The 21,333-nt window shown below is 46.3% G+C and overlaps 1 protein-coding gene and 1 pseudogene across 2 annotated transcripts; one reads left to right on the top strand and one right to left on the bottom strand.

The window, feature by feature from the left end:
• Positions 1-5,260: 5,260 nt before the first annotated feature.
• LOC149122196 (transmembrane protein 160 pseudogene) lies at positions 5,261-8,903 on the top strand (annotated as a pseudogene).
• A 142-nt stretch (positions 8,904-9,045) lies between these two features.
• On the bottom strand, positions 9,046-16,711 carry LOC138845513 (neuronal PAS domain-containing protein 1). Of its 2 annotated transcripts, XM_070058391.2 has the most exons (6): positions 14,189-16,711; positions 13,009-13,200; positions 11,917-12,032; positions 11,632-11,785; positions 9,993-10,081; positions 9,046-9,519 (listed from the first exon to the last, which is right to left on the bottom strand). In XM_070058391.2, the coding sequence occupies exons 4-6, from the start codon at positions 11,682-11,684 to the stop codon at positions 9,110-9,112; spliced, it is 552 nt and encodes a 183-aa protein (XP_069914492.1). In that variant the 5' UTR covers positions 11,685-11,785; positions 11,917-12,032; positions 13,009-13,200; positions 14,189-16,711; the 3' UTR covers positions 9,046-9,109. The 2 variants fall into 2 exon arrangements, with proteins under 2 accessions (XP_069914492.1, XP_089170348.1); XM_089314222.1 differs by lacking the exons at positions 11,632-11,785; positions 11,917-12,032; positions 13,009-13,200; positions 14,189-16,711 and having other exon boundaries at positions 9,993-10,588.
• Between the last annotated feature and the right edge of the window lie 4,622 nt (positions 16,712-21,333).

Raw genomic sequence — 21,333 nt, 5'->3', positions numbered from 1 at the left:
AACAAAATTGACACCCCATTGGCCCAACTAACTAAAAAAAGAAGAGAAAAGACCCAAATCAATAAAATCAGAGATGAAAAAGGAAACGTAACAACAGACACCACAGAAATAAAAAGAATCATCAGAAATTACTACAAGGACTTGTATGCCAGCAAACAGGGAAACCTATCAGAAATGGATAGATTCCTGGACACATGCAACCTACCTAAATTGAACCAGGAAGACATCGAAAACCTAAACAGACCCATAACTGAGACAGAAATTGAAACAGTAATAAAAGCCCTCCCAACAAAGAAAAGCCCAGGACCAGATGGATTCACTGCTGAATTCTACCAGACATTTAAAGAAGAACTGACTCCAATTCTTCTCAAACTATTCAGAACAATTGAAGAAGAGGGAATCCTCCCAAATTCTTTCTATGAAGCCAGAATCACCTTAATTCCTAAGCCGGAAAGAGATGCAGCATTGAAAGAGAATTACAGACCAATATCCCTGATGAACATAGATGCAAAAATCCTCAATAAAATTCTGGCCAATAGAATGCAACAACACATCAGAAAGATCATCCACCCAGACCAAGTGGGATTTATCCCTGGTATGCAGGGATGGTTCAACATTCGCAAATCAATCAATGTGATACACCACATTAACAGACTGCAGAAGAAAAACCATATGATTATCTCAATAGATGCCGAGAAAGCATTTGATAAAATACAACACCCGTTCATGATGAAAACTCTAAGCAAACTGGGTATGGAAGGAACATTCCTCAATACAATCAAAGCAATCTATGAAAAACCCACAGCCAACATCCTATTGAATGGGGAAAAGTTGGAAGCATTTCCACTGAGATCTGGTCCCAGACAGGGATGCCCACTCTCACCACTGCTATTCAATATAGTTCTGGAGGTCCTAGCCAGAGCTATTAGGCAAGAAAAAGAAATTAAAGGGATACAAATTGGGAAGGAAGAACTCAAACTATCCCTCTTTGCAGATGACATGATTCTTTATTTAGGGGACCCAAAGAACTCTACTAAGAGACTATTGGAACTCATAGAAGATTTTGGCAAAGTAGCAGGGTATAAAATCAATGCACAAAAATCAACAGCCTTTGTATACACAGGCAATGCCATGGCTGAGGAAGAACTGCTAAGATCAATCCCATTCACAATAGCTACAAAAACAATCAAATACCTTGGAATAAACTTAACCAAGGACGTTAAAGATCTCTACGATGAAAATTACAAAACCTTAAAGAAAGAAATAGAAGAGGATACCAAGAAATGGAAAAATCTTCCATGCTCATGGATTGGAAGAATCAATATCATCAAAATGTCCATTCTCCCAAAAGCAATTTATAAATTCAATGCAATACCAATCAAGATACCGAAGACCTTCTTCTCAGATCTGGAAAAATTGGTGCTGAAATTTATATGGAGGCACAAGAGGCCTCGAATAGCTAAAGCAATCTTGTACAACAAAAACAAAGCTGGAGGCATCACAATACCAGATTTCAGGACATACTACAGGGCAGTTGTAATCAAAACAGCATGGTACTGGTACAGAAACAGATGGATAGACCAATGGAACAGAATTGAAACACCAGAAATCAACCCAAACATCTACAGCCAACTTATATTTGATCAAGGATCTAAAACTAATTCCTGGAGCAAGGACAGTCTATTCAATAAATGGTGCTGGGAAAATTGGATTTCCACGTGCAGAAGCATGAAGCAAGACCCCTACCTTACACCTTACACAAAAATCCACTCAACATGGATTAAAGACCTAAATCTACGACCTGACACCATCAAGTTACTAGAGAACATTGGAGAAACCCTTCAAGATATTGGCACAGGCAAAGAGTTTCTGGAAAAGACCCGGGAGGCACAGGCAGTCAAAGCCAAAATTAACATTTGGGATTGCATCAAATTGAGAAGTTTCTGTACTGCAAAAGAAACAGTCAGGAGAGTGAAGAGACAACCGACAGAATGGGAAAAAATATTTGCAAACTATGCAACAGATAAAGGGTTAATAACCAGAATCTACAAAGAGATCAAGAAACTCCACAAAAACAAAACCAACAACCCACTTAAGAGATGGGCCAAGGACCTCAATAGACATTTTTCAAAAGAGGAAATCCAAATGGCCAACAGGCACATGAAAAAATGTTCAAGGTCATTAGCAATCAGGGAAATGCAAATCAAAACCACAATGAGGTTCCACCTCACCCCGGTTAGAATGGCTCACATACAGAAATCTACCAACAATAGATGCTGGCGAGGATGTGGGGAAAAAGGGACACTAACCCACTGTTGGTGGGAATGGAAACTGGTCAAGCCACTATGGAAGTCAGTCTGGAGATCCCTAAGAAACCTGAAGATAACCCTACCGTTCGACCCAGCCATCCCACTCCTTGGAATTTACCCAAAGGAATTTAAATTGGCAAACAAAAAAGCGGTCTGCACCCTAATGTTTATTGCAGCTCAATTCACAATAGCTAAGACATGGAACCAACCTAAATGCCCATCAACGGTAGACTGGATAAAGAAATTATGGGATATGTACTCTTTAGAATACTATACCGCAGTAAGAAAAAATGAAACCCAGTCATTTGCAACAAAATGGAGGAATCTGGAACACATCATGCTGAGTGAAATAAGCCAGTCCCAAAGGGACAAATACCATATGTTCTCCCTGATCGGTGACAACTGACTGAACACCAAAAAGGAAACCTGTTGAAGGGGAATGGACACTATGGGAAATGGTGACTTGATCAGCATAGCCCTGACTGTTAATGAACAACTTAATACATTATCCCTCTTAGTAGTTTTTTTGTATGTTCTACTTAATATGACTGGTCTAATTCTGTAATTAATACACAGTTATTCTTAAGTGTTGAAATTTAACTGAAATGTGATCCCTGTTAAACATAAGAGTAGGAATAAGAGAGGGAAGAGATATATAACTTGGGACATGCTCAAGCTGACTTGCCCCAAATGGTAGAGTTAGAAACATACCAGGGGACTCCAATTTAATCCCATCAAGGTGGCATGTACCAATGCCATCTCACTATTCCAAGTGATCAATTTCAGTTCACAATTGATCATAATGAAAGGACTAAGAGTCAAAGGGAGCACATAAACAAGTCTAGTACCTGCTAACACTAACCGATAGAATAAATAAAGGGGAGAGTGATCCAACATGGGAAGTGAGTTACTCAGCAGACTCATAGAATGGCAGATGTCCTAAATAGCACTCTGGCCTCAGAATCAGCCCTAAAGGCATTCGGATCTGGCTGAAAAGCCCATGAGAGTATTTCAGGCATGGAAAGCCAAGACACTCTGGCAAAAGATCTCTGTGAGTGAGATCTCAGTGGAAAGAACAGGTCTTCAAAGAAGGAGGTACCTTTCTCTGAAGGGAGGAGAGAACCTCCACTTTGACTATGAGCTTGTCTAAACAAGATAAGAATCGGAGAACTCAGAGGGCTTCCATAGCCTTGGGAACTCATGACTGGTGCATAGGGAGATTACTGATGCCATAGACAGGAGTGTCAATTGGTAAAGTCAACAGCAGGAGTCACTGTGCACTTACTCCTCATGTAGGATCTCTGTCCTTAATGTGCTGTGCATTGAGATTTAATGCTATAACGAGTACTCAAACAATATATTTCACTTTGTGTTTCTATGGGGGTGCAAACTGTTGAAATCTTTACTTAATGCATACTAAACTGATCCTCTGTAAAAAAAAAAAAATTATCAACTCCCAACTTGACTCTCACTGGGATTAAACATGACAATAGGTCTGATCTGATTTCATCATCATTTAAAAAAAATCATCTATTATTCCTCACTTTATGTTTCTGTATGGGAGCAAACTGTTGAAATCCTTACTTAATGTATAGTAAGCTGATCTTCTGTATATTAAGATAATCGAAAATGAATCTTGATGTGAATGGAAGGGGAGAGGGAGTGGGAAAGGGGAGGGCTGTGGGTGGGAGGGACGGTATGGGGGGGAAGCCATTGTAATCCATAAATCGTACTTTGGAAATTTATATTCATTAAATAAAAGTTAAAAAAATAAAAAAAAAATTATATTAAATGTTTTAGTTTGAATATCTAAAGCTGAAATATATAGACAATAAGTCAAAAGAATGCTTATGTCCAGTAAAGTGCCTTTGTTGATGACTGTTAAAAAAAAAAAAAGAAAAGTAAATATTACTAATATGCAGCAGTACATATTTATTATTTGCAAATGATTCAAAGATTACAAGGCCCATTATTAAGATAACAACACATGTGAATTATGATTTAGCAACATAGAGTGTAAAGGAAGTTACATATTTATATTAAAAATACACATGCAAATGCATAACAGTCTCTCTCAAGCGCTCACCATACACTGATTCAGAAGCAGGAGGCATGAAGCTGTAGCAGTTTGAATATACACAATATACTGAAATCTCTCAAGCATAAAAACTGTACCTAATTTGCCATAATAGTTTCTTTCTTCAAGTATTTGGATCTGAACTCAAGCAAAGAAAATAATGAACACCAATGATTTTCATACTATGAAAATATAAACAGGTTAACAGTTGTAAAAATCTTGAAAAATATGGAGTTTATGAGAATGAGAAAGGCATTTCATAAAAAAGGGCATAGTGGATCTATTTCATTGGGGCTGTATTTGTTTTTTTAATTTAAGATCTCTGTCTCTTTTTCTTTCCCCTCCCTCTTTGTAACTCTGCCTTTCAATTAAGTAAGTAAACCAGTCTTTAAAAAAGATGGACAGATATGGCTGCACATACCCAAAGGAATAGATACACAAAGGGAAAATGTCGGATACATGCACTCTCCAAGTGCAGGATTTGACTGATACAGAACAATCCGTGGTAGGATGACAGCTGCACTGCAGTTATTTTCAGATCAGTGGCAACCCTCATTTCCACAATCCAACTTGTGAAAGTTAGAATTTAGAATTCTTTTTTCCCATTCAAGGATTACCTGAGCCACATGTACTGAAAAGGAACTAAGAGGGAGGGACTTCAAGCACATGTAGTCATCATTCAATTTCAAACAAAGTCAGAGCTTTAAATGCTAAGGTTAGTCTGAATGATATCAGGCCCTTTTAGCTTCTTAGGGAATATCTTTATTTTTTAAGAAAGCTTTTATTTAATAAATATAAATTTCATAGGTACAACTTTTGGAATATAGCAATTCTTCCCCCCATACCCACCCTCCCAACCCCAGGTCATCCCACCTCCTACTGCCTCTCCCATCCCATTCATCATTAAGATTAATTTTTAATTATCTTTATATACAGAAGATCAACTCCATACTAAGTAAAGATTTTAACAGTTTGCACCCACATAGACACACGAAGTACAAAGTAATGTTTGAAGACGAGTTTTACTATTAATTCTCATAGTACAATTCATTAAGGACAGAGGTTCTACATGTGGAGCAAATGCACAGTGACTCCTGTTGTTGATTGAACAATTGACACTCTTATTTATGATGTCAGTGATCACCTGAGGCTCTTGTCATGAGCTGCCAAGGCTATGGAAGCATTTTGAGTCCACAAACTCCGTCAGTATTTAGACAAGGTCATAAGCAAAGTGGAAGTTCTCTCCTCCCTTAAGAGAAAAGTACATCCTTCTTTGATGGCCCCTTCTTTCTACTGGGATCTCACTCACAGAGATTCTTCATGTAGATCATTTTTTTGCCACAGTGTCTTTGCTTTCCATGCCTGAAATGCTCTCATTGGGTTTTCAGCAGCTCTATGTTTTTTAAGAATTATAATTCTTGGGGCCAGTGCTGTGGCGCAGTGGGTTAATGCCCTGGCCTGAAGCGCCAGCATCCCATATGGGTGCCGATTCAGGTCTCGGCTGCTCCATTTCTAATCCAGCTCTCTGCTGTGGCCTGGGAAAGCAGTAGACGATGGCCCCTGCACCCATTGGCAGACCAGAGGAAGCTCCTGGCTCCTGGCTTCAGATCGGCACAGCTCCAGCTGCAGTGGCCATCTAGGGAGTGAACCAATGGATGGAAGACCTTTCTCTCTGTTTCTCCTTCTCACTGTCTGTAACTCTAACTCTCAAATAAATAAAATCTTTAAAAAAGAAAGAATTATAATTCTCTATACACAGCTGCAAGTAAAGCCAGAACAAGCCTGTGACAACATCTGAGAAAATTTGTACTATGAGGTTCCTGAGTTAAAGGGATTTAAGTAAATAGATGTGGTTGATTTCCAATGAATCTTTATTTACAAAAAGAGGTGAATCTTTTTTATCAGAATATCTTGCATGCATGTTATTACCCATTTTACGGATACCAATGTGTGCCACACCACATTTTTCAAGTGGAACTTCAAATAAAACTTTCAAATGTTTAATTACAAAATAAGGTTTCTTTCTGCTTTTTTTCTTTTATTTTTTAAGTAATTCAAAATTTAAATATGATTAAGAAATTTTATTCTTGACTAGGGTAGAATTACCAAGTCTTTAAGATTTTCAAACATTTTATGGTATCTACAAATCTAAGCAAGATGATAAATAGTATACCTAATTCATATTTGGGAATTTTGAAGAAGTCATTTTATTCTTTAGCTTTAGATGTGTATCATTTAGTACCTTGATCTGCCTGTTACTGCTATATATTCATTTCATAGTTTAAAAGCTTTGAAGTATTGCCAATATAATTTGTAACCATTATTGAAGGATTAGAAAACACAGATATAGTAAAATTAGATTGCGTATGATTATGTCACTCAGCAATGATGACTGTGAAAGGACTGTCTTTACGCATTGTCTCAAATATCCTTTTCCTTTACTCCTTAACTCATTCCAGTAATTTCCACTCCCCTGACCATTCAAAATTTGTTCTCTCCAGGTTGACAGTTATTTTTATAAAATTGGAAGTCATTTCTTCAATGTCATTTAATATAACCTGTCAGTAGTATTGTTCTCAACAGAAAACTCTTCTCCAAAATAGCTTCCTCATTTGTCTTCCAAAATATTTGTATCTAGGGAGTTATTTTAGCTCATTTGTCAAATGTTAGTTGGTTGTCAATGTGTGTGTTCATTTCTGGGGTTTCTATTCTGTCCCATTTGTTTACATGTATATTTTTGTTCCAGTACTAGGCTGTTTTGATTACAGCAGACCTCGATTATGTCTTGGAATCTGGTATTCTGATGCCTCCAGCTTCGTTTCCGCTTAAAATTGAGTAATTGGGGTCTTCTTTTTTTCCATATGAACTTTAAAATCAGTTTTTTCTATAATTGTGAAGAATGTCCTTGGTATTTTGATTAGGATTGCTTTGACTCTATCAATTACTTGGGGTAGTATGGACATTTTAATGATATTCATTTTTCCGTTCTATGAACATGAGAGATTTTCCCCATTTTTATGTCTTTTGTTTCTTTAACTAAGGTTTTTGCAATTTTCATTGTAGAGATCTTTCACATTCTTGATTAAATTTATCCCAAGGGCTTTTTTTTTTTTTTTTTTTTTTTGCTACTGTCAATGGGCCTAATCTTACAGTTCTTTCTCAGGCACAGAATAGTTCATGTATAAGAATGACACTGTTTTTTTGTGTGTTGATCTTACATCCTGAAAATTTTCTTAATTCTATTATGAGTTCTAATAGTCTCTTAGTGGAGTCTTTTGGTTCCTGTATATAAAGGATTATATTATCTGCAAACAGGGATAATTGGAATTCCTCCTTTCCAATTTGTATCACTTTGATTTTTTTTTTTTTTTTTTTGCCTAATGCCTGACTAAAACTTTCAGAAGTCTACTGAAAAAATAATAATGAAAATGATCATCTTTGGTTCCAGACTTAGTGAAATTCCTTACAGCTTTTCCTCATCCAATATGATGCTGCCTGTGGTTTAGTCATATATTGCTTTGATTGTGTCAAGGTATGCTTCTTCTATCCCGAATTTTAAGGGTTTTTATCATGAAAGGATGTCATTTTATAAACGGTTCTCTGCATCTATCGAGAAAATCAAATGACTTTATCTTTCATTTTATTGATTTTAAATTACATATTTATTTATTTGCATATGTTGAACTACCCCTGAATCCCTTGAATAAATTCTACTTGGGGTCTTATTGATGTATTATTGATGGATTTATTGATGTATTTCATACCATTTTGTTGAGGATTTTGAATCTATGTCTATTATGGATATTGGTATGTAGTTCTTATTTATTGCATCTCTGTGCTTTTGCAATTGAGCTAATTCTTGTCTCAAAGAATAGATTTGGATTGATTTTATCCCTTTCAATTGTTTTGAATAATTTAAGGATGGGGATCAGTTCTTCCTTCAAAGTTTGATTAAATTTAGGTTGCTGCCTCAGCGGCCCTGGAGCGGGGTTGCCCGGGGGTCCTTCGCCCCTGGCCACGGCCCCCGCGCCGGGGCTTCGCCGCCTCCAGTGTCTGAGCTGGACCGCGCGGACGCCTGGCTCCTCCGAAAGGCGCGTGAGACAGCCTTCCTTTCCTGGTTCCTCAATGGCCTCCTGGCATCGGGCTTCGGGGTCATCTCCTTCGTGCAGAACTACATGGGCCGGGAAGCCGCCTATGGCTTCTTCCTGCTGGGCGGCCTGTGCGTGGTGTGGGGCGGCGCCTCCTACGCCGTGGGCCTGGCCTTGCTGCGAGGCCCCATGCAGCTGTCGCTAGGCGGCGCGGCTGCGGGCATGGGCGCCGTGCTGGCCGCCAGCCTGCTGTGGGCCTGCGCTGTCGGCCTCTACATGGGTCAGCTGGAGCTGGACGTGGAGCTGGTGCCGGAGAACGACGGGACGGCCGCCGCAGAGGGCCCGGACGAGGCAGGACGGCCGCCGCCAGAGTAGCTCCCAGGCCGCGGGCTCCGAGGACTGGGACATTAAAACCTGACCCTTCCTGCGCGCCAGGCTCCTGGTGGTGGTTCGTGTTACCCGGGGAAGGCCGGGTCCGCGGGGCTGCAGCGGCGGAGACACCGGGGCGAGCGCCGTGCAGAGAGAGAGGAGGCCGCCGTGGAGACGGAGCCGCGCGCTGGCGGCCTTTAATTCCCAAGGAGGCCCCGCCCGTGCCAGGGGCCCAGGGCCGGCTCTACGCGTGGCTCTCCCAGTCTTCAGTCCCCCTTCCGCTGTGCCCTGGTGCCGGCGGGCCCGGGGTAGGGCAGGCCCAGGGTTGGGTAGATGGCCTCGGGGAGGGGGGCGCCCGGGCCCAGCCTCTGCAGGTGCGGGTACACCAGGCCCAGCTCCGCGGGGCTGTAACGGATGGTGCCAGGCGCGCACAGGCCCCGCATCACGGGCGGGGGCAGGAAGCCGGCGTGCAGGAGCGAAGGTGGGGGGTCCTCGGGGGACGCCAGGCCCCAGGGCCCCGCGCGGATGACTGAGGTGAACTCAGTCGCAGCGGGGCGGGGCTGCCCCACGGCTCCTCCTCCCCACTGTCCTCCTAGCTGGCCGTCTTCCTGGGGCTGGGGGTCCTCGTTCTTGGCTTGGGGCGCAGGCTGCTTCTCTTCCCCTGGCGGCTCCGGCCCTGGAAGAGAAGGGTTTGGAAGAGCATTGCACGGACACCGCCAGTCTTCCCGGCTGTGGAACGCGCCGCGCGCAGCCGACGGGACCCGGGGTTCTCGGCTAGGAGCAGGCCTGTGCCTCAGCTGGCGCTGGCCACAGTCTGGAGACGCCTTCTTGGTCACGACGAAGGGCAGGGGTTCTACAGGCGTGGAACAGGCAGAGGCCCTGGGCAGCCCTTAGATACTACAGCAGGGGCTGAGAAGCCTCTGCCCAGAACGGTGTTGTCCCATAGAACTTTCCAGAACAGAGCATTCCATGCTAACGGGAATGTTCTAGATCAGCATGCATCCCACAAGGCAGCCACTGGCCACGTGGCTACCGAGCCAGTAGGACTGAGGGCGTAGCTTGCTAAGGGAATGCGCCCTCCCACGCCAGGGGCTTCTGTCGCTGACAGTACGGCTCCCCCAGACCCCTCCGCACGCCCCTGGGGCTCACCTGTGGGCTCTGGCTCCGGGCTGGGCGCGCCCTTGTGGGTGGCCGGAAGCTGGAAGGCGTCCAGAGGTGTTTGGTCATCCTCGGCTAGGCTGTGGACAAGATCAGGGTTGGGAGCCAGGGGTCCCGGTCCCCCCAGCCTCTGCTCTGTGCGGGTGCTCCTGCCACCACCTCCAGCAGGGAAGGCGGCCCCCGCCCTCGGGGACATACAGGGCTCATGTCCACACCCCACGCCCGCCCCCTCTCTCGAGGCCAGCTGGGTGTCCCCAAGAGACCTCATGCTCATCCGACCTTAGCACCTTCCCCCCAGGAGCCCAGGGCCAGGGGCAGCAGATGTCCCTCCCTCCCTCTCCACGCTGGGGGTCTGTCTGCCAAGATTTGACTGTGGCCGCCGGCTCTCAAGCCTGCTCTGGCTCCCCAGTGGTGGTGAGCCAACCCCCGCCTCCCTGCCTGTGGGACCGTCGCCCCCTCTCCCCTTCCCTCACACCTTACAGAGCCCCCTTGGCTTGGCCCATTCTACAAGCCCCCTAGGGTCTGCCATCTCTTCCTTGGGGTGGGGGCGGGCTCTGCAGGGGGGGGCTCCCAAGTGGCTGTGCTGAGCCCCTGCGGGAGGCGGCGCTCAGCCCCCACCTGAGCACGTGGCTGACCCACAGCACGTGGTGCTCCCCGGGGCTCTTCCTGCTCCCGGCCACCGTGGCCACCAACTGCAGCTACACGAAGCCCCCAGCGCACTGCAGCCAACAGTAGTAACCGGTCACCACCTGGCCCTTGTGCAGCACTGGGCCCGGCCCGGGGCAGGGAGAGATGGGGAGGGACAGAGAGAGAGAGAGAGAAGGCGGTGGGGGAGGAGAGAAGAAGGCAGAGGCGGGGGTGAGGGACACAGAGAGAGCTAGCGGCCGAGACCCTGAGGCAACCGGGCACAAGGCTGCCTGGACTTCTAGGGGTGGTCGGAGGCCCCACAGTACCCCACGCTCCCAACCACACCCTGAGCTGTGGCTCAGTCTCCTGGCTCCCTGTCCCGTGCTGAGCTGAACGCCCAGAGCCGCAGGTGCAGCAGGAGGGACCCTGGTCAGCCCTGAAGGAGGACTTCCCGGCTAGGGGGCAGGGGCAGGGGCGGGCGGTGGAGGACTCTCACGGTCCAGGTGGCTCTGATGGATCCTGGTCACGTCCTGGCCGTGGACGAACTGATAGCAGCTGCGGCCCACCAGCTCTGCGGGCCCGAGGTCCATGTGGTCACTGACTCTGGGGGTGACAGAGAGGGGAGGAGTCCGAGACCCCTCCCCCTCTGGGAGTGGACAACAGGGCAGAGCACCTGGGGTTTAAGGCCTTGCTCTGCAGTGCTCCGGGCCTGTTTTTCTCCCACAAAAATGGACATAACCATAGCGTCCCCACAAGGTGGTGCTCCCTGGAGGGTGGCAGGGCCCAGGCCCTGGGCAGCAAGGGGAGGAATCCAGTATTTAACCCCGCCCCGCGGTGCTGCCCAAGAAATGGATGAGAGGCCCGAGAGAGAGGGGCTGGGGAGGGGGCGCCCTGCAGGACCAGTGCCGCCTCCCCCGGTCCCGACACCCCGGCCAGCACCCTCGCTGCTCTCCCGCCCTCCCGTGGGGCCCCGTCCGCCCGCCTCAGCCCCCGGCCCCGGTACCTGCTCTCACAAGCAAGGATGGTGAGGCCCAGGCTGAGGCGGAAGATGATCATGTGTCCGTGCAGGGGGAGCTCGGGCAGCAGCGCCGGGGGGCAACGTGTGGCTGAGGGCCACGAGGCCCAGGGCGCGGGCCCGCAGGCGCCCAATGGATGACCTGCTGGCGGTGGGCGTGGTTGGAAAGGCTGGGCCAGTGGGTGGCGGGCGTGGCCAGAGGCGGGGCTGGTGGAGGTGGGATCCACCTGCAGCCCACAGGAGCCCGCCCATGGGCTGGGCGCTCACACCCACCTTATACCCGGAGGCCTTGACGTGCAGTCCTCTCTTGGTGAGAGTGGACTTCATGCGGACGAAGAAGGAACGCTCCAGCGCCCGGAAGGAGTGGGGCGCCTCCGTGGGGCTGGCCTCTGGGCGGACAGGGAAGGGACGGGTCAGGGGTTCCCCCAGCCCTGCAGAGCCAGCGGCACCGGCTCACAGGATACCCACAGGGGCTCAGACACACTGAATAGTCCCCTGGCTTGAACGAAAGCGACCCCTCTAGCTACAGCCTCCAGCTCTCTGCCAAACACCCCCTCCTCCAAGAAGGCCGCCCTGATCCTGCAGCTGGGTCAGCCACCCAGTCTCCCCCACTGGGCTGTGAGCCCAGGACGACAGGGCTGGAGCCCCCAGGACAAGGCCTCATGCTGAGTAAGGGCTGGGGGAAGAGCAACAACTGAGACTCACAAGTCCAGGTTCCCCTAATCACCCAGGCTGCAGCCTTAGCAGCATGCTCACCCCCCGAGGACCACCCCCAGCGACAGGTGCTGCGGCATCTCCCCCTGTTTTGCCAGCACGCTGGGGGGAGGGTGTCTTGGATCAGGTTTTGCTGTTAAGCAAACCCAATACAGGGAAACCCCGTTTACTGGGGAGGTGGCCTCCCAGGGCCCCCCAGCATCTCAGAGCTCATCTCCACACCCTCCCGCCCCGACACTGGCGTGGAAATTTCCACTGGAGAGAAGGGTTTGGAGAACGGATTCTTCAGCCAAACCATCGTGGGCTTGATTCCAAGCCAGTCGCCTGCAGCTGTGTGGCCTTGGGCCACTGACTCACCCCTCGAGTGGGGGGTGAGAAGGGCTCCTGCTTTGCAGGGTGTGGGGGTACGCCCCAATGCATTTCCACACGTGCTGGCACCACACCCAGTCACCCCCACCTGCCTTCAGCAGCCAGAGGAGTGACAAGCCCAAATCCTGGGCAGCTCAGCCAATTTGGGGCGCCAAATCTCACCGGCTCCTTTCGGACTCTGACGCATTTGCAAAGAGGAGGAGCCCTGTGACCCTACCCGCAGTGGCTTCTGCAGGAACCAGAGACTGCCCCACCCACCCTCAGCCTCATTCTCTGGCGGACCTTGGAACTACCGATGTCGGGCGTATCAGCAAGCGAGGAGGAAGACGAGGACGACAAGGAGGAAGAAGAGGAGACAGAGGGCGGAGTGGGGGACCCGGGGATCCGGGCGCCCAGCCCCAGCTGCTCCAGGACCTCCGAGTGGTCGCCGGGGTGGTTGTAGTGGAAGACACTGCTGCCCGTCAGCTCCACCTGCTGGCGACAGAGGGGCTTACAGGGAGTGTGGGGCGTGCACTGTCACCCTCTGCTCCCGCAGGCTGCATCTCCAGTGCCCCTGGCGGGGGGGGGGGGAAGGAGAGGAGGAGACGGACGTGCCAGAGCCCCCTTTTCCTGTGTCCCAGCAGGCTCGGGGCTCAGGATACATGCAAGGGGGGGTCTTACACCTAACTAGAACCTCTAGGTCAGCCTTGCAGTCATCTATCTCCCAAATCTTCCCGGCTCCCCCAGCCCGAGCCCCCGTCCTGTCCCCACTGAGCTCCTGCCCAGCAGCCTCGCTGCTCTTCTGGCTTCAGAGCCCCTAAGCTGGGGGCGGGGCACCCCTCTAAGCCACTCCCCATCACTGACTCCACCCACACCAGCTTCAAGCCTCCCTCCCCCCCAAATTCCCTATCAAATTACCCGGGCACGGGATGTCCCACTTGCTAAAAGGTTTGTGGGAAGGTAAAAGCCCATCTGATCTTCGAATAGACCTCCAAGGAGGGTGAGCCCTGTTGGGGGCCAGGGTGGTGACTGCTGGCCTGGTCCATTTCTCATGCTGGGACGGTGAGGTCAGGAGAGAGAGAAAGGGTACACCTGAGCCCGCTGGGGGCCCCTTAACTGTGAGAGACCCAGGTAGATGGAGACTGTCTCTGAGATGTACAGGAATTTTCCATCCTGGTTCAAGGCGAACACGAAGCCGTCCAGGGACTAGAGACCGGGAGAGAGAGTGGGGTGGAGGCCAGGTATCCATTGGCCCAGTGCTCAGAGAGGTTTGGAAATCTCGGTCTCCACCGGGGTTTGATGGTCCTAGAGGGCAGTTCTAGAGGGGAGGCAGTTCCAGTGGCCCTCAGAAGCAGGGGCAGAGGGGGAGCCCTAGCGTCGGGTCCCCTACCCCAATGCTCCCCAGGGTATGGATGGGAGAAGAGAGTACTGTTCCGAACGTGGCCACAAGGTGGCAGCAACGAGCAGCAGGCAGGGGCCTCACCTGCAAGATGTGTCCCGCGAGGTGCTGCTGAAAGACTTCAGAGACCAGCGCCACGGGGCCCCGGCTGCCTGGGGCTGCGGGGTTAAGGCCGGTCTACAAGTCTCCCAGCCATCCTGGAGCACTGGGCCCTGCGGGGGAGGGGCGATGTGGAGAATGACAGAATGGATACAGAGGGTGGTTCTTGTGCAGCCTCTGCTTGGGACGCCCACATCCGAGTGCCTGGATCCAGCTCCCTGCTAGTGCACCGGTGAGGCAGCAGATGATGTCCCAAGTGCTTGGGCCCCTGCCAGCCACGGGGGAGACCTGGTTGGAGTCCTGGGCTCCTGGGCTCAGCCTGGGCCAGCCCTGGCTGTTGCAGGCATTTGGGGAGCAAACCAGATCTTTTTCACTGTGCCTCTTCCAAATAAGTTCATCTTGGTGCAGTTTTTAATGCAGCTTTTCATAACACATTTCCACGAACTTTCTGAAGACCTTTCAGTATAAAAGAACTGAGGAAGGAGTCTGACAATGCAGCCACAAGATGATTGGAACGCTGGCAGAAGACTTGGAGAGATTTCTCCAAAGAAGCTACCCAAAGGGCCAGTAAGCACATGGGAAGATGCTCAAGGGGATTAGTCCTTAGGGAGCTACAAATCAAAGCCACAGTGAGGGCCCTGCACCGTGACACAGTGGGTAGAGCCGCTGCCTGCAGTGCCAGCATCCCATATAGACACCAGTTCAAGTCCTGGCTGCTCCACTTCCAGTGCAGCTCCCTGCTATGGCCTGGGAAAGCAATGGGAGATGGCCCAAGTCCTTGGGCCCCTGCACCCACGTGGGCGACCCCGAAGAAGCTCCTGGCTTCAGTCTGGCCTAGCCACAGCCATTATGGCCATCTGGGGAGTGAACCAGCAGATGGAAAACGTATCTCTCTCTCACTCTCTGCCTTTCAAATAAAATAAATATATATTTTAAAAAATTCAGCTGCTTCTGGGCTGGCTCTGGGGCATAGAATGTCAAGCTTCCACCTGCAGTTTCTGCATCCCATATGGGTGCTGATTCAAGCCTCAGCTGCTCCATTTCCAATCCACCTTTGTTCTAATGCACCTTGGGTCCCTGCACCCATTTGAGAGACCCAGAAGGGGCTCTGTGCTTCTGGATTTTACCTGGCCCAACCCTGACCATTGCAGCCATTTGGGAAGAGAACAGTAGGCTGAAAATCTCTTTCTCTGTCTCTCTTCCTCTCCCCACCCCCCGTATCTCTGTCTTTTAAATAAATAAATAAATATTTTAGAAATGAATTCAGTCTCTTCTATAAATGATGCTTGGAAAGTTGGATTTCCACTGCTGTAGTTCAAAATCAAACCTATATCATACTCCCCATACAAGAATCAACTCACAATGGATCAAGGATCTAAACCTCATACCTGAAACCATCACATTACTCATGAACAACATAGGGGAAAGGCTATTGGTCTAAGCAATGAATTTTTGAATAAGGTAGCAGAAGCACAAGTAATAAAATAAACACCAATAGACTAATGTGATTACATCAATCTAAGAAATTGTTTCACAAAAAAGAAAATAATTAACAAAGTGAAGAGGTAATCAAAACAATGAGAGAAAATATTTGAAAACTATGCATCCAATAAAGGATTAATATCAAGAATATATAAGGAGTTCCAGAAACAGCAACAACAAAATAATCCAGTTAAAAATGTGCCAAGGGCAGGACAAGCATTTTCAAAGGATGAAATAAAAAGGGCCAACATGGGGCCAGCACTGTTGCATAGCAGGTAAAGCCACCACCTGCAATACCTGTATTCCATATGGGTGCTGGTTCAAGTCCCAGCTGCTCCACTTCTGATCTGGCTCTCTGCTATGACCCAAGTCCTTGGGCCCCTGCACCCACATGGGAGACCCAGAAAAAGCTCCTGGCTCCTGGCTCCAGACTGGTTCAGCTCTGACCATTGCAGCCATTTGGGGAGTGAACCAGTGGGTGGAAGCCTCCCCCCACTCTCTCTTTCTCTCTGTGTGTAACTCTGACTTTGAAATAAATAAATAAATCTTTAAAAAAAAAAAAGGCCAACAGACAGATGAAAAAACTCCAGGATCACTGCCATCAGGGAAATGCAAATACAAATTACAATGTGGTGTCACCTCACCCCAGTTAGAACGGCTGTTATTCAAAAATCAAAAATGGAAAATGCTGGTCATTATCACTCATAAATATTCTGAAATAAGCATTAAAACTATCACTCACCTAGTTTTCCTATTGCTTTTCTACTGTATCCATAATAGCCTGTTTCTTTTTATTTTTTCTCATCTCCTCCTTTTCAAACAGAAGTGCTGTAGAGCTCAATCATTGATATTCTTTCTAATGACTTTTACATCCTTGTTTGCACTAATGGTTTCCAAATTTGTATCTCCAGCCCAGGAACCCCTCCTTAATTTCAGATCGGTATATCACACTGCCTACTTGAGACCTCTCTTTGATTATCTATTGTGTATTTAAATCCCAAGAGGTCCAAAATATTACTAATGTTATTCTTTCTCATTCTTTTTTTTTTTTTTTTTTTTTTTTTTTTTTTTTTTTTTTTTTTTTTTTTTTTTTTTTTGACAGGCAGAGTGGACAGTGAGAGAGAGAGACAGAGAGAGAAAGGTCTTCCTTTGCCGCTGGTTCACCCTCCAATGGCCGCCGCTGCAGCCGGCGCACCGCGCTGATCCTGGCAGGAGCCAGGAGCCAGGTGCTTTTCCTGGTCTCCCATGGGGTGCAGGGCCCAAGCACCTGGGCCATCCTCCACTGCACTCCCTGGCCATAGCAGAGAGCTGGCCTGGAAGAGGGGCAACCGGGACAGAATCCGGCGCCCCAACCGGGACTAGAACCCGGTGTGCCGGCGCCGCAAGGTGGAGGATTAGCCTATTGAGCCACGGCGCCGGCTCTCTTTCTCATTCTTGTCCCTTAGATAGTCTTCCCTATGTGAGTTAATGGCAACTTCTGCAGTTGCTGTGCTGAGATCCACAGTGTAATTATTTATTTATTTATTTATTTGCCAGGCAGAGTAGACAGTGAGAGAGACAGAGAGAGAGAGAGAGAGACAGTGAGAGAGAGACAGAGAGAAAGGTGTTCCTTCCATTGGTTTACCCCCAAAATGGCCGCTACAGCTGGCGTGCTGCACTGATCCGAAGCCAGGAGCCAGGTGCTTCCTCCTGGTCTCCCATGGGGTGCAGGGCCCACTGCCTTCCTGGGCCACAGCGAAGAGCTGGACTGGAAGAGGAGCAACCGGGACAGAATCTGGTGCCCCAACCAGACCAGAACCTGGGCTGCTAGTGCTGCAGGTGGAGGATTAGCCTAGTGAGCCACAGCACTGGCCCACAGTGCAATTCTTGATTAATCTTTGTTTCACAATTCCTATCTTGTCTGTAAACAAATCCTATCAAGTTTACCTCAAAAATGTGTCCAGAGGCTAGAAATATCTACCTTTAGTTCACCCCAACAGATGCAGTCTATATTAGTAGACTAATTGTTTTCTTTTTTAAATGAAATACTCAATTAATTGATTTTAATGCAGGAGTCTGCTACAAGTGAATGATGAAAACTGTGTATGTGATCAGGATAATAAAAGGTAAACTAAATCCTTCATTTTCTCTTGCAAAAATGTTAGCAGTGATAACTTTTCTGGAAATAAAACAGGATTGTATCTTCCCTGGGTCATAGCAAAAAATATTTCACTATATCAATGACCTTGAATGTTTTACAGGTAGCTGATAATTGAATTTGTTAAGGAACCATTTCAACAGACGGTTGCTATAGAATTTTGACTGATATGGTTAAGTTCAGAGAACTTAAAACATTTTTACTAAGAAAGGCAATAGAAAAGTTGGTGATAATTGAGGAATGTGGATTCTAAGAAGTCTTCTTTTAAAAATTAATCAATTACAATATGTTTTTACAGTGCTTTACGTGATCTGGTATAGAAGGCTGTGTTTATTCTATATACTTTTGTTTGCATGTGTAGGTAGTACAAATCTTGAAAAATATTTTTTAAATTTACTGTGACAAAATATATGTATGTTAGCAAAATTGAGACTTTAAAATGTGAATATGGTTTACTGCCCTTGTCTATACTCTTGAAGAACAGTGGTTTTCTTACTTGATATCTATTGAATTCTTTACTTAGTGGAGTTTTAAAAGTATGTCATTGTAAATTTTAAAAGAAAAATTAAGAAGAGAAGGAAGAGGGAAGATGGGAGCAAGGGTGAGAGAGAGTTGGTGGGAAGTATTACTATGCTCCTAAATCTGTACATATGAAATGCATGGGGTTTGTTCCCTTATGTAAATAAAAAATTAAAAAAGAATTCTGTTTAGAACTTCAATTGCTTTATAGTTCATGGTTAGATGTGATTCTTTATTAAATGGCTCAGAAATAGAATTACTTTCATTTTTTAAATTTGGAAGGCATAGAGACAAAGAGATAGGAATTTAATGAAAGAGCTAAACTCTTCATGTCCACTCCATGAGTGCCTAAACACTTGGAGTTAGGTCAGCAGAAAAGGCACTCAGTCAAGGTCTCCTAGGTGGGTAGCAAGAGCAGTTATCTGTCTCCCAGGGTCTGGATTATCAGGAAGCTTGAGTCAGGTTCTAGAGCCAGAAATGAAACCCAGGTACTCTGACATGTGATAATAAACAGAAACACTAAGGACCTGCTGAATATAATTTAGCCAGTCCTTTCCCTCCCTAGGAGTCCTGGAAAAGGATGACATGAGGCAGTTGTGGGAATCTCTTAGGTGTAGACACTTGAGAATTAACATTTTTTATTGGAAAGACAATACTGGGTTATGCTGCAAATTTGGGCTTTAGGTTTTGTAATTCACTTTCATGAAATTAATTTTATTTTCCATTTAGAGTTCTGATGGTTTCTTGCAGTAATAATCATTACTTTTTATGCAGAAGTGTAAGTTTACTTACTTAGAGCTTTGAATGCAGTAAATTATCCAAAGGAGATAGCTGCTGTTGAGAGCACTGCATTTCTAGTAATAATGTCTATTACCGTATGAGTGTCTCTAGAATAGTTGCCACAGACTTGGTGTTCTTTTCCTTTTGAGAATTACTGTAACAGTTGCCTTGGAAACCCCAGAAGGCCAATGAAGTGATCCTAACCACCACCAAACTTAGAGAAAGCAAATGAGGACATTGATTTCATCGTGGAAGGTCTTTATTTGTGGTGAAGAAATGAGCAGAACTCATCGTGCATTTTGGTTATTAACATCTGTTTTGTTTAGATAATTCTGATTTCCTAAGTTGGGAATTTGTACAACTGTTGCATGTGCATGTATATTTTGCTGTATCAAAGTAGCTGCTGTATGTTATTCAGATTTGATTTTTTTATATTCTCCGAGTTATGCTGTAGGCTTTGTGTCTAGTAAAATCTAATTCTTGCCTTGGGATTGTCTTTTAATAAAGAAATAAGAATTTTAATTACTATTTTCTGAAGGCCAACTTCATATGTATTTAAATCTCATAGTAGTGCTCAAAGTAGGTGTTTTATCCCTGCAGATGAGGAGACAGATGCTGAGGAGCAAGATAATTGGCTCAAAGTCTTGTGACAGACTAACATGTTGCAGGACCTGGATTGGAACCAAGACTGGTGAGTTAAGTACATGTTGTCTCTACTACTCAAAACTGAATTACATACTTCTCCATATTTCTTTTTATTGTGCCTTGCCTTCACTCGAGTTTGGCTTACCAGTCTCTCTGGTCCATCCAGCTACAGAAGCTGGGGATGTTGAAGTAGGTCTTGGGGATAGGGTATAGGCTTCAGTGCTTCTGAACAGGGTAGAGGCCAGCTGATGAATGATGATGGTTACAGTTCAGCTAGGGGGGAAGTATGGCATCTGTTTGATGGCTGACATTACCAATAAGGCACCAGACCCTGGACAGATGCTTCATGAGATGGAGAACATACCTCAAGCATCATGCTGAAAAATGTGTTTCTCTTCTTGTCTCATTGGAGTCAGCCTAACTGGATTCTTTAGCTGTCTTTTCTTCCTGGGGCATCTCAGTTTCTTGTTTTTGAATTTTGGAAAGGAAGAACTTTTGGTGTGAACCATTACTCTTCAGGTAGGGTTGCCTTTTGCTGGCTCAGTGCATGCACTCTTGTCCAAACTCTTTTCTTCCTCAAACTGCCAGCTGCCTCCATGAAAAAAGGAAAAAATAGCAGCACCCTAGGTTCATTTTCTTATTCGTTCTATGATGTTATGTTATCTTTGTCTTAATGTAGTAATTAGCTGATCTAATAATCTAATAAATTTTATTTGGCTAACACAAATGTGCTAGAGGAAGACCTGACCTTTTTCTTTTTTAATAGGGAACTCTATTCTGTCTGTCTTGATCCAACTCCTTGGTGACCTTAGCCATGAGAATTTTAATCTACAGGCTCTGGGAAGACACAAAACCCATGAAGTGTGGGGTTGCTCTTGTCTTTTTTTTTAGTGCCTGTTTGTTGAAGGATGTAACAGTGGCTGTTGAATGACAGAGTGGCTGTTTTTGGAGGTAGAAGCACACAAGTGTCCAAAAAAGCAGCATCTAAACAGGAGATGAAGTGATTTGCTCTTCACATTAGTTGGCAGGTGCATTCTTTTTCAGAGAGTGAAGATGATACAGAATCCAAGTTAGAGAGGGCAGTTTGTAGGGAGGGAGGTGTGGTTGGGAAAATGAGCTTAGGCTGAAGCCTTTCTAATAGTGCTCTCACAAACATGCATCCAATAAAAGCAATTTGAAAAATGAAATTTAGCCATTCCTTAGCATTATATATATGACAGTGTCATTGACCCTGTTATCATAAATGGCTATGATTTTTCAGGGTGCTGTATAATAGTTGTTTATACTCTAGGGAAAATGAGAAGATTTGGTATGTGTACTTTAGAAAATAAAATATTGCCAATCTATCACAGATTATCATTTTTATTATAAAATTTTAAAATTTAAAAGCCATGTTTCTTTCCACCGTGACTATTATGGACATGCATTGGTTGTTCAATAAGTATTTGTTGAACCCAATAATAAATAAATGAACAGATGAGTAAAAGCCTATTGATGAATTTCTTGAGAAAAAATAAATCCAGGATTGGATTAAGATGGAGCAATACAGGGAGCTTACTGTTGTAGA

This window comes from Oryctolagus cuniculus, chromosome 15 (genome assembly GCF_051225735.1).
Source record: "Oryctolagus cuniculus isolate XC-2025 breed Fujian yellow rabbit chromosome 15, ASM5122573v1, whole genome shotgun sequence".
In the NCBI taxonomy this organism is placed as follows: Eukaryota; Metazoa; Chordata; class Mammalia; order Lagomorpha; family Leporidae; genus Oryctolagus; species Oryctolagus cuniculus.
The sequence above is the reverse complement of the archived record's forward strand: the minus strand, read 5'-3'. Positions and strand labels throughout refer to the sequence as shown.

Bases quoted from the DNA above. Each gene is read 5' to 3' on its own strand.
- LOC138845513 (XM_089314222.1), bottom strand. From the start codon at position 10,275: ATGAGCATGAGGTCTCTTGGGGACACCCAGCTGGCCTCGAGAGAGGGG. The intron at 9,520-9,992 runs GTGAGCCCCAGG...CTTCTCTTCCAG, and splicing joins CCCGGAGCCAGAGCCCACAG to GGCCGGAGCCGCCAGGGGAA.